Source organism: Balaenoptera acutorostrata, chromosome 4, assembly GCF_949987535.1.
Source record: "Balaenoptera acutorostrata chromosome 4, mBalAcu1.1, whole genome shotgun sequence".
Lineage (NCBI taxonomy): Eukaryota > Metazoa > Chordata > Mammalia > Artiodactyla > Balaenopteridae > Balaenoptera > Balaenoptera acutorostrata.
The window spans coordinates 35,081,544-35,093,708 of NC_080067.1; the positions used below are offsets into that span (position 1 = coordinate 35,081,544).

General features: G+C 38.2%; 2 protein-coding genes across 7 annotated transcripts in view; both read right to left on the reverse strand.

The window, feature by feature from the left end:
• The window catches only part of COMMD2 (COMM domain containing 2), an 18,451-nt gene continuing 6,286 nt past the window's right edge, over positions 1 to 12,165 (reverse strand). For 3 of the 6 annotated variants that reach the window (XM_028167994.2, XM_007188120.3, XM_007188121.3), the window contains one exon: positions 9,640 to 9,840. In XM_028167994.2, the coding sequence (XP_028023795.1) occupies positions 9,643 to 9,840 (198 nt within the window). In that variant the 3' untranslated portion in view covers positions 9,640 to 9,642. Of the gene's footprint in view, positions 5,685 to 7,357; positions 7,837 to 9,639; positions 9,841 to 12,165 lie in introns of those variants that run through there. The other 3 variants (XM_057546017.1, XM_057546018.1, XR_009008261.1) reach the window with 3 other exon arrangements.
• Positions 7,358 to 9,267, reverse strand: LOC103001962 (heterogeneous nuclear ribonucleoprotein K-like). Its single transcript, XM_057546015.1, has one exon. The coding sequence runs from the start codon at positions 9,255 to 9,257 to the stop codon at positions 7,863 to 7,865; it is 1,395 nt and encodes a 464-aa protein (XP_057401998.1). The 5' UTR covers positions 9,258 to 9,267; the 3' UTR covers positions 7,358 to 7,862.

Sequence of the window (12,165 nt, forward strand, 5' to 3'; positions counted from 1 at the left end):
CCCACAGAACATCCCTCATTTTAGTTGGAAATCTTCTAAATTAAAATTAAAAAGGATATAATACGAATCTCATTTTCTTTGGAGCTGACTCGGCTGAGTCCCTTCAACAGTTTGGCCAACTAGCTCCCTACCTGGTATAACTTTTTTTTTTTTTTTAAATCCACTGTCTTTAAAAAAAAAACCCAAAATTTATTTATTTATGGCTTCATTGGGTCTTTGTTGCTGTGTACAGGCTTTCTCTATTTCTCTAGCTGCGGCGAGCAGGGGCTACTCTTGGTTGCGGTGCATGGGCTTCTCATTGCGTTGGCTTCTCTTGTTGCAGAGCTCGGGCTCCAGGCGCGCGGGCTCAGTAGCTGTGGCACACGGGCTCAACAGTTGTGGCTTGCAGTCTCTAGAGCGCAGGCTCAGTAGTTGTGGTGCACGGGCCGAGTTCCTCCGCAGCATGTGGGATCTTCCCGGACCAGGGTTCGAACCCGTGTCCCCTGCACTGGCAGGCAGATTCATAACCACTGTGCCACCAGGGAAGCCCCCTGGTATAACTTTTGAATTAGGCTAGAAATAAAATGCTCAGTTCACTGGAAAATAACTCTACTAATAACTGGCTAGGAAGAAAATGCTCTCAGACTTTTCTAACTTGTACCTGGGAAGGTAATTTTAAAAAGCCATCATTGTAGAAAATACATTACTGAATCTGTCAGAGGTTCTTTTACAAACATTATAAAATAAAATGCAACAGATTAATTCCATAGGGAGACCAGGAATAAGACTCAAATACAGGAAAAAGCAAAGGCATATGCATACAATGAAATATTATTCAGTCATAAAAAATGCATAAAGTACTGATACATGCTACATACAACATGAACCTTGAAAACACCATGCTAAGTGAAAGAAGCCAGACACAAAAAGCCATATATTGTATAATTCGACTTCGATGAAGTGTCCAGAAGAGGCAAATCCACAGAAAGCAGATGAGTGGTTGCCAGGGGCTGGAGGGAGGAGGAAAGGGAGAGGGACTGCTAATGGATATGGGTTTCTTTCTAGAGTGATGAAACGTTCTGTAATCAGATACTGGTGACAGTTGCACAACTTTGTGAATATTCTAAAACCCACTGAATTGCATTTTGAAAGGGTGAATTTTATGTTATGTGAATTATTTCTCAAAAAAATTTTTTTAAAATGGGAGGGAGGAGGCTTAAGAGATTTGGCATGAAAAGAAATCGTTCTAAGGGCCGAAGAAAGGCACGGAATTTGGTTTTTATGTCTAAGCAAAGAGTGGAACAAAAAAGCATAGGAAAGAATACCCCATAATTACACCCTTAAGGGTCTAAACGTTAAAAAAAAAAAGCTTTTAATTACATAGCTTATATTGTGAGACAAATCATCTTCGCCTTTTTGGAAAGTATATGGTGACTCGCTCATTTATTTTTTTTAGGTACTCAAAACATCGTCTACAACCTTTTTTTAGTTCTTTTAGTCTATGCATTGTTACAACAGCCTAGCTGCAAATCAAGTAATTTTATTATGTTGCAGCACTTACACTCACTTGAGCCTTGTAAGAACTTTTTATTTATTTGGAGTAAAAGCTTATGGTTTGCAGACCATGCCAGGAAACCAAATCCTAACCATCTATACTTGTTCCAATGAAACTCAAAGACTTCCCTGGATTTTCTTTTCCTCATTCTCTGAATTTTAATCTGTGTGTTTTTAGCCTTTGAGTTAACTGAGAAGCCTTTTCGTTCTGTGAACTAAGCACATTCCTTCAAAACCACAGGCATCCACTTCTCATTGGATTTATGACAATCACAACATTGGCATGCAGGTATTAAAAAAACTCAATTTGCTTTTCCCATCACACCTCTGGTTACCTCAGGGAACCCCTCTTCAGTGGAAAAGGGGTAAAGATAATTTCTGTCATCCAAACCATGTCCAAGTACACCACAGTATTCTGTAGCGACCTGTCCTTTCCTCTGTACATTTCTACAGCTCTAGCCAACTCTTAGCCATATTAAGAGTTTTGCTTTCCAGAAGAAGGTGGAGTTTCAAGGAAAAGTGGTTCCAAAAAGACAGCTTCCCTTCCCTTCTTCAGAATAGCCCCCTTAGGATACTCCTTTCTGCAGCCTGATGAGTTTATGAATTAAACTATTTTCAAGGATGGAATGGCCTGAGAGCATTCTAAACTTTAGGACTTCACCCTTTGTTCGACACACAACATGGGTCATTCTGAGTATTTAATAAATATTTAATGCATTGAAGTCAGTACCTTTGTAAAAAAAAAAAGAAGAGCTAGGAAAGGTTTTAAAATTTGCTTTGTTTTCCTATCAGTACCATGCCATACATAAATGGGTGGATTATAGCTCAAAGTGAAAGAGTAAAGAGTAAGAAAAATTAAGAATAAAAGAGGTAAAAGCTCTCACATGGTTTGTGAGAAAGGGCAAAAATCCTTTTCTTGGCGTTGCCTCTCTTTTTAGTTGATGGTTGGGCAGACTGTTCTGCAGAAGATATGGTAACTGCAGGAGAGGAAAATGAAAATTGCAGTCTTTGCAACTAAAAAACATCAATTTAGGTGCAAGTATAATAAAAGTGCATGGCCTCCCACTCTGATAGCCACATAATTAGCAATATTTCTAATGATAACATAATTTACACTATAATTATTAAAAAATTTATCTTATAAAAAGTTCATTGGGTTTAAAACGGCAACAACCTGAGTAGAAGCCAAGTTTCAGAATACATTAATGCGGATATTTGTATTCCTGATGCTCCTTTTTACTTTAGGTCCATTAAGGAAATAAAATTACTTTTCCTATATTTCCCCATTATGGTAAGTAGAATCTTATGGACTCGTGGCTACCAAACATAATTAAGTCATTTGAGTTCCTGAGCAGAGAGGACTGGAGCTATACAAACATAAAACAAAGAGCCATTAGTATTCGGTGATTGAATCACTAAATATATATATTTTATTGCCATAAAGTACATCGTTTTCTCATCTCGAAATAGTACATACTATTTTGCAAAGCTGAGAAATAATGGGTTTCTTCTGCTTTTATAATTAAAACATTGCTCTTTAAGTTTGTAAAGCTCACTGAAGTAACCACATTAATGGTGAAGCTGGGCTTGCTTGTTTTTTTTTTTTTTTTTTTTTTTTTAAAGATTTATTTTTTTATTGATTAATTGATTGATTGCTATGTTGGGTCTTCGTTTCTGTGCTAGGGCCTTCTCTAGTTGTGGCAAGCGGGGGCCACTCCTCATCACGGTGCGCGGGCCTCTCACTATCGCGGCCCCTCCTGTTGCGGAGCACAGCTCCAGACGCGCAGGCTCAGTAATTGTGGCTCACGGGCCCAGCCGCTCCGCGGCATGTGGGATCTTCCCAGACCAGGGCTCGAACCCGCGTCCCCTGCATTAGCAGGCAGACTCCCAACCACTGCGCCACCAGGGAAGCCCGCTTGTTTTGTTTTTAAGGAAAGTATTTAGGTTTGAACATAACGGTCATGGTGGTTTTAAAAACGAATATATTTAAACTAGAGGCAATGTAGTATGATACCATTTTTACCAAAATATTTTCTACCATTAATGAAAGAAGGGAAAAGGGATGACAGTAACCTATTACTATGGAAACTGTGGAAGGGTAAGCTAAAGAGAGACTTAAACATATATTAAAAAAGTACAGAGAAGAGTGCATACATTATAGCAGGAAGATTTTATACAGCAGCTGACAGATCTTCCTGACCATGAAGGCTGTGAGAAACTACAAAGAAGTATTATGTGTTTTCTCCTGGAGATTAAAAACAACTCCATTTAGATATATTACCTATAAAAAGAGACCTGGCTTAGCTAGTATCTTGAGATTCCCATGCTTCTTTCACTGGTGCGGAGAAAAAAAGACAGAAAAAAGGGACTCTAGACCAAGCCTATAGGTAAAACCCTCAGCTTGTCTACCTGAGTCCTATGGGGACTAGGCAGTTTTGAATAGCTGAGTTTTCTGGAGAGTTATATCATTCTAAGAATTAAAATTTTCGATAAAGGTACTACTAAAAATGTATTTAAATTCCCTGATCTTTTTTCTTCTTTTAGACTTCAAAAAAATTTTTTAAATATGAGTTATTCAAACTCAGTATAGAAATCAGGTAACATTTTCTTTCTTAGAGTATATGAGACAGAATTCAAGGCTACAAAATAATGAGATCCTCAGTCTACGCAAGTATTTTCTAAAGCCCAATACTATGCTAAACATTGTATATATGTGGTCTCACTTGGTCTCTACAAGCCAATGAGATAGGTGTTATTACTCCTATTTTAAAGATGAAGAAAACAAGGCTTTGGGAATTTATCAAGGACCCCAAAGAAGCCACAGAGCCTAAAATTCAAACCCTTTTGTCCAGTTCCAAAGACTGACCTCTTAACCTTCTCATAGGATTATATACTAAAGGGCCACATACTGCTATAAATTTTAAGGGCTCCCACACATGCATCCCTTACACACACTTAATGATTTTTCAAACTTTCCTTGGTATCAGGGTCTCACTTTTCAGTTTTCAAAGAAGTATATTTTCTTCTTATGGTATCCCCACCACTTTTCTAGTTTGCTGCTTTATATTTACCTAAGCTTGGAAACATCAATAACAAAACAAGCTCATGGAATTTTGTGAAACACAAAAGAGACTTCCAATGGGTGAAGTATATGTAGACTTTGCGATTATACATATTGATTATTTCCTACTCACAGCTCTGTTCTGAGAGACGAGATGTTACTATTCTGGCTTTGAGACATAAAAGCTGTTACGCTTGTCTAAACATGCATCAGAAAATCCTAAAAAATCAGCATACTCGTAACCCAAAATGTTTTAACAAACATTTAGACAGTTACAGATGGAAAGGCACATCCCAGAGGCAAGAAACCTGGTCACATAGGAGAGTAGAATAGTGACTGCATCTGCAGAAAATACGTTCATATACAAGTTACAAAAAAATCAAATGTGCCATAAAACAAGCAAGGCAGAGGAATGCATAAGGGTGTGGAGCGTCCAGACAAGGAAAGGAAGAGGCTCATTAGATGGTCTGTGGAAAAAAAGGTGAGTCCCAGGTTCAAAAGGAAGTTAGGAGACCGCTCCCAACGCTCTGGCCCAAAAAAGGCAAAGAAGGCAGAACATCAGAAAGAATAACAAAGTACAGCCAGAGGAGACCAGGGGCGTTTGATACAAATAAAAAAAGACTAACATGTGCTTTGTTGTTTTGCTTGGGGTAAGAACAGTGGATGCAGAGGAAGAAGAAAGGTTGCCCTAAGGAGACACAGGGATATTATTTCAATCTTGGCTGGAGTCAGCCCTGCTTATCTCCCACCAAATGCGGACAAAGAAGAAGCCTCACAGAGCTATTTTCATCATATAAGCTTGGCAGTCATGTTGCTTTTAAACCTGATGACATATGCTACTATTTCACGTAATATATCAAGTTTCCTTTTGTTTGTGAGGTTGTTAATATGAAAGCTTCATTAATCAAGTTATCACTATAATTAAAAATTATCTGATTATAGTTTGCTAATATCTGATATTACAGTTATTTTGCAACTGCAGAACATATATGTATGGGAAAAGGGTGACCCAGATGCCTGCAGGGGGATGATGGGTGGCAATATCAATTGTGCTTTTCTTCCACTGGCCTCTGTTTCCTGCTGGGCTCTCCTTTAAGAGAAAGAAGAAACATGATGTCACTCTGACCTGAAAATCTCTCTTAGAAGGCAAAGTATTGCTAGAGCTTAGAGTACAGTTTAGAGTCTGACATTTCTAAAGACCTTCCTGAGTTGCTGCATGGGATGAGATTCTCAGAATAAGGTCTTGGCTAGATATTTAAGACTGAACCCGTTTCTACCCTTCCATATGACTTTCTCCTTAAGTCTGTTACTCCTTAAGCCTCCTTGTCTCAAGTTTCCCTGTGTCCCTGTACTCTATGAGGCTGACCTGACACATCAGCATCTGAATTTTTCAGGCTAACAGCTTATAGTTACCCACTGAAAAGCAAAACAAAACAAAAATCAAGTTTGTAAGGAAGAAGGGATATTTGCTTGGAATGTAGTAAACATGGCCTCTCTTTGCCCTCTTTATACTTTATTCGAACAGAATTATAAAAAGTGACTATAATTTATATCCAGATAATTAAGAATTGATTACACTATGTCTGCATCCATTGTTTATAAATGTAAATGACAGTATATCTCTTAGATGCTTTGGATAATAGGGAAAAAAAGTAGTCCTTAATAAAATGCAATATATTCACATAAATTTGAGTACTATTTAAGCTTTTTAGCCATGGCAACTTAAACTTAAGCAACATGGTAAATACCTACTATATTCACAGGCAAAGAAAAATGCAAGAACTGCCTAAATATAGCATTAAAAAAATTTATATTCACTTCCAACTATTCTGTGGCTGTTAACATCATGGAGTGCTTTTAAAGGTCAAAAACAAACTGTCTAGGAATATTCTGAATAGTAATAGCATTACACTGTGAACTTTATTGTCAAATTTAGGTCAATAAGGAGGAAAATAATAAAGTTAAGTAGTCAGAAGAATTATCAAAAAAAGTACAGTCATTTATATATACAGAGGATTTGAACAGTATAGATTCACTTCCAGTTGATTCAATCCTATTTACACATTTAAAGTACAAAATACATCTTTTTTTTTTTTTAACTTTTTTCATCTTTTTTGAATTGTTCACAAACATTTCCTACATAATCCAACATACAACAGAGAAATGGTACATCTTTTTCTTTCAATTTGCATACAATGGAAAAACAAGAATATATATATATATATATATATATATATATATATTTTACAAAGTTTAACTAATAGACACTACCAAGCTGACAGTTTAGTCTATAGGTGAGAAATTATCTAATAAAAAATAATCAGAATTTATTTAGCATCAGTCACTTCCATAACCAAGTATTATTCTGATTAATAAAACTTGCTGCCATTAGGCTTCTGGTATATACTTATACCAACTACTCCATCTGTTGTATTGCTCCCCACCTTGGTTCTTCACAATTACAAACAGAAAATCGTTGCAAAGTAGGGGCAAGCATTTGCAAAAACAAACAGAAATCCCCAGCTTATTATAAGCATGAATGTGTGGTGGAATTTCCTCCCAAGCAATGGACTTTCAAATCACTTAAGAAATCACCAGAACTGAATGTGTCAAGATATTTCGCCTAAGTCCAAGAAGAGATGCATTTATTTATATCCAACAGAGGACTGAAAATTAAACTTAGTGTTTAGTTTGGGGGCAGGTTGGGGGGAATTCAGCCATTTGAAAAATGACCGTCTTAAAAAAAAAAATGACCACCAAAAATAGGTTCACTAAATTTATTTTAAAAATCATAAAATGTTTCTTACAAAAGAGCATTACATTCTGCACACTGCTCTGAATAGATGCCAGGGACATATGGACTATTGTTACTTTTCCTCCCTGTCCCACCCCCCCAAATGTTACAGTGATCACAAAGTAAAGTGTTCACAATAATTACATGGGGGGATTTTTTTTTTAAACCACCAACAATGAACAAAAATTAAAATTCACTCATTCTGCTGCTGTTTCAAAATTTCAATGTTAGTTTTTGCACACCCTCCCCCACCCCCCACCCCTGTTTGTAAGGAACTAAAACATTACATCTGGTGAACAGCAAAGATTTCACTACACCTCAAATGCAGAACACCTATGAAGCAGAGGAATGTTGGCTTTTTAAACCGAAGCAGATAAAAAAAAACAGATGCAGGACTCCTTCAGTTCTTCACTAGTCTTAGAAAAACTTTCCAGAATACTGCTTCACACTATAAAAAAGAAAAAATATCTTGCATTAGAATCCTTCAACATCTGCAAACTGCTTCACACTGTTCTGCAGCAAGTACTGTGCATTCTGTATCTGGTCCTGTGTTCCTGTAATGGTAATGATCCGGTCTTCGGACCCTTCTAAAGGCTCATCGATTTTGATCGACGCTCCTGACTCATGACGGATTTGTTTAATCCGCTGACCACCTTTGCCAATAATAGATCCAGCCAGATCTTTGGGAATAGTTACTTGTGTAGTAATAATAGGTCCACCAAGATCACCATATGAGCCACGACTCCCTGCATAGGAATAATCATATCCAGAGCCACCCTGTGGTTCATAAGCCATCTGCCACTCTGATGGGCTCCATGTATCTACTGCAGAGTCCCAGGTTTCATCAGCACTGAAACCAACCATGCCATCATAACGGTCTCCAGGTCTTCCTCTTCTGTCATAGGCCATTAGATCTCCCCCTCTAGGTGGTGGTGGTGGAGGAAGAGGAAGATTCCGAGCTCTGCTACCACCCCGGCCACCTTGTCCAGGAGGAGGTGGAGGAGGTCCTCGACGAGGGCTCATATCATCATAATCTCTTCTGGATGGAGGCATGGGATGCCCAGCCCGACGAGGAGGCATTCTGTCAAAACCACCTCTTCCCCGCATGGGAAATCCCACAGGATGTCCATGGCGGTCATCAAACATCATTGTAAAACCACCATAATCATAGGTTTCATCGTAAAAATTGGGATCATAAGGCTGAGCATGTCCTTTGATGGGAGACTCTGATATAAGATCAAGGATGATCTTTATGCACTCTACAACCCTATCAGGTTTTCCTCCAATAAGAACGACTCTGTCAGTGGATTGAGGACAACATTCCTGGAAAAGCTTGATTGTTGTCTGAGTGTTCTCTCGAAGTTCTTTGATTTTAGCACCTTTGACCCCAATAATTCCTCCTGCCAGACTCTGATGAATCAACAGTCTCAACTCGCAGTCAAAGTCGCTTCCTTTATAGTGTTGGTAATTTAAGCATTCCACAGCATCAGATTCGAGTGGGAGCTGGCTGGTGGCAGTGGGTGATGGCAACTGCAGGCCCTCTTCCAAGGTAGGGATGATTTTCTTCAGAATTTCTCCAATTGTTTCAATATCAGCACTGATACTCAATATGCGCTCGGGGCCACTGCTGTCTGGGACTGAAACACTGGCATTGTAGTCTGTACGGAGAGCCTTAATATTCTTGCCTCCTTTTCCAATCACTGCCCCAGCATTCTTGCTCTGAAGCAGAATGCGTAATTCAACCATCTCATCAGTGTTTCTAGATCTTTTAAAAGCTTGTTCCTCTTCCATATCTTCAGCAGGGCGTTTACCAAATTCGCCATTGGTTTTGGTGTTGGGAAAGGTTTCCTCTGGCTGTTCAGTTTCCATTTTCTTGTATTAAAGGGACACACCAATCAGCTATTAAATATATTCTTGCAGGGCAGAACTGAAGTGTTCTGGGTGGGACCAACTGACACCCTAGTGCTGCAGTAGCCGGGCAAGGCTACCGTCCCTATGCCACCGTGCCGCCTCAGCCGGTCACAGCTAGACAGAGCCAAAATACATCTTAATTGTCAAGAAGCTGACCACATTTAGCACCAGGAAAGGAAATTTACTTAGCCTTTGATCATGACCTCAGTATCTTCACACAGGAAAAGAAATGTTATGAAATCTCTATGTATTTATCACTATCAATTAAAAAATTTATTTTGAAAAGTAACTGCTGCATATCATCAATTCACAAGTGATTCTAAGGGAAGAAAACAAGCTGGGACTACTTGATATTGCGCACAACTCTCCTACAGTGGTTTGTTTTCATCTCTTCCAAGGCTTGCTCCAATTGCTGAACCAAATGGAGCAGGGTGGCTGGGTCTGTCTGCAGAACTTGGGTGTTGTGATCTCCATTCTGATTAAGGTGTAGCTTTATAGTCACTGATGGTTTCATCTGTTGCCTGAGGCTTCTGCTTGCAAGCTTGATTTTAAATGGAATAAGAGCATAAGGACTATTTAATAATCATGCTAAACATATAATAATTACATTATACCATACATAAAAATCTAATTTCAGATGAATCACAGACTTCAAAAAGAAAAGTAAACTTTAAAACCTTTGGAAAGAGGGACTTCCCTGGTGACGCAGTGGTTAAGAATCTGTCTGCCAATGCAGGGAACACAGGTTCGAGCCCTGGTCCAGGAAGATCCCACATGCCGCGGAGCAATTAAGCCCGTGCGCCACAACTACTGAAGCCTGCGCGCCTAGAGCCCGTGCTCTGCAGCAAGAGAAGCCACCGCAATGAGAAGCCCATGCACCGCAATGAAGAGTAGCCCCCGCTCGCCACAACTAGAGAAAGCCCACGCGCAGCAACAAAGACCCAACACAGCCAAAGATAAATAAATAAAATAAATTTACAAAAAAAAAAAAAAAACCTTTGGGAAAAAAAAGAAACCAGAATGTACAGTCAATCAGGATGTATAGTCAGCATGGAAGGGTTTCTTAAACATGATATAAAAAAAAAAATACCATAAAGAAAAAAACTGATACATTGAACAATCATTAAAATTTCTTCAAAGGATACCTAAAAATGGTGGAAAAACAAGCCACAAACTGAGAAAAGATATTTTGTAACACATACAACCAAAAAAAAAAAAGTTAGTATCAAGAATGTATGAAGAACTGCTCTGATTTAATACAAACCCCACAAAACCAAGAAAAAATTGTACAGAGACCTATCTAAGCACTCTGCAGGAGTAACACAAATAGATAAACATAGGAAATACGTTCAACTTTATTAGAAATCAGTAAAATGGCCAATAAAATCGTAAGATACTGTTTATCAGACTTGCAAGAATTAGAAACCTGTCCATACGGAGCACTGTAAAGTGATGGTAATGAAAACTCTCATCCACTGCTGGTGAGAGTAATGACAATCACTTTGGAAAACGTATACATTACCAGCAATTCCTCTCCTAAGTATTTACCTTAAACTCTTACATATATACACATATTCGTAATAGTATTTGCTTCCAAGAGTCCAAAACTAGACAAATCTCAAATATTCTTTAACAGAATGGATAAATTGAGAATATTCATACAGTGAAATGCTTACTAAATGACAGCAAAAAGAAGTGAACTATAGCAACATGAATTGTCATGAATAAATCTAAAAAGAAAACATTCAATCAAATAAAGCAAGTTGCAGAAGAATACATGAAAATCTAAAAACTATACAGTTTAGTGAAAAAATATATGTTAGAAAAACTATAAAGAAAAGATTAACAGAAAATTCAGGATAATGGTTACTCTTAGGGGGCTGGGAGGGGGTTGTAATTTGGGGAGGGTGATTCAGAGGTACTGAATGACAGTACTACAGGATAAAGAACTGTAGCCCACAAAGTTTTTCTTTCCACAAAGTTCTTGATATGGACTTATTTTTTTAATGGGGATGAAATTCTGCCCTTCTCCCTGTAAAAATAACAGCAGCAACTTTAAAAGGATCAGCCCTAAAGGTAACATTCTCCTGCACTGGTCTCAGATGCATTCAATTTACTGATGCTATTTAACAAGTGCTGGCAATTTATGAAGTATGGGAAATGCTTCTATTAGAAACTAACCTATGATGATTCATTTCTTTCCCATCAGCAACTGCACAATAATTAGCTGGTAACTATCCATTCGCTACCAGTCTCCATGAGATGAGCCAGCTACTCAAAAATGAAAGGTTCTATATCCTGTTACTAGTTTCCTAGCCATTTATCTGGTCTTCATCTGACAGGACTTCTTCTCTTCCTTCCTTCCTTGAGTTCAGTAAATCCATTAGTTCTCTGAGTAGCTTTTTTAGCCCTTAAATACACCTCACCACATGGCAATATTCATTCAATATACCCTCAACATTAAACTGTATTAGTCCTTGCAGTAACACAGCAATTCAAACTCATTTTACCGGGCAAATGAACTCTCTTGAGTCTAATTTTAGCAATTTCAATTGCCTAAGTTTCTAACTTCTAAAATGTCTTAATAATGGAAAAACTCAAAGCAAATCAATAAAGCCAAAACAAGAACCTCTAAGGGCTACTGGAACCCAAAAGTCAGAAGCTATCTCCACATAAGAGAGGGATACAAGATAAACTAGTGCTGAAGTTCATGAACATGACCATCCCCAAATCTCCTCCCCCTGGTTATTATGAGAGGACTTAAACATAAAGGCATTACACAGTGATCTCTTCCTCCACGTGAGCCCCACAGGAGTTGCTGCTTCCAAGGTCTCCAAGAGCATAAACTGTGTCAAGTTCTTTGCTG

Coding starts and splice junctions, on each gene's coding strand:
- LOC103001962 (XM_057546015.1), bottom strand. CDS start 9,257: ATGGAAACTGAACAGCCAGAGGAAACCTTTCCCAACACCAAAACCAAT.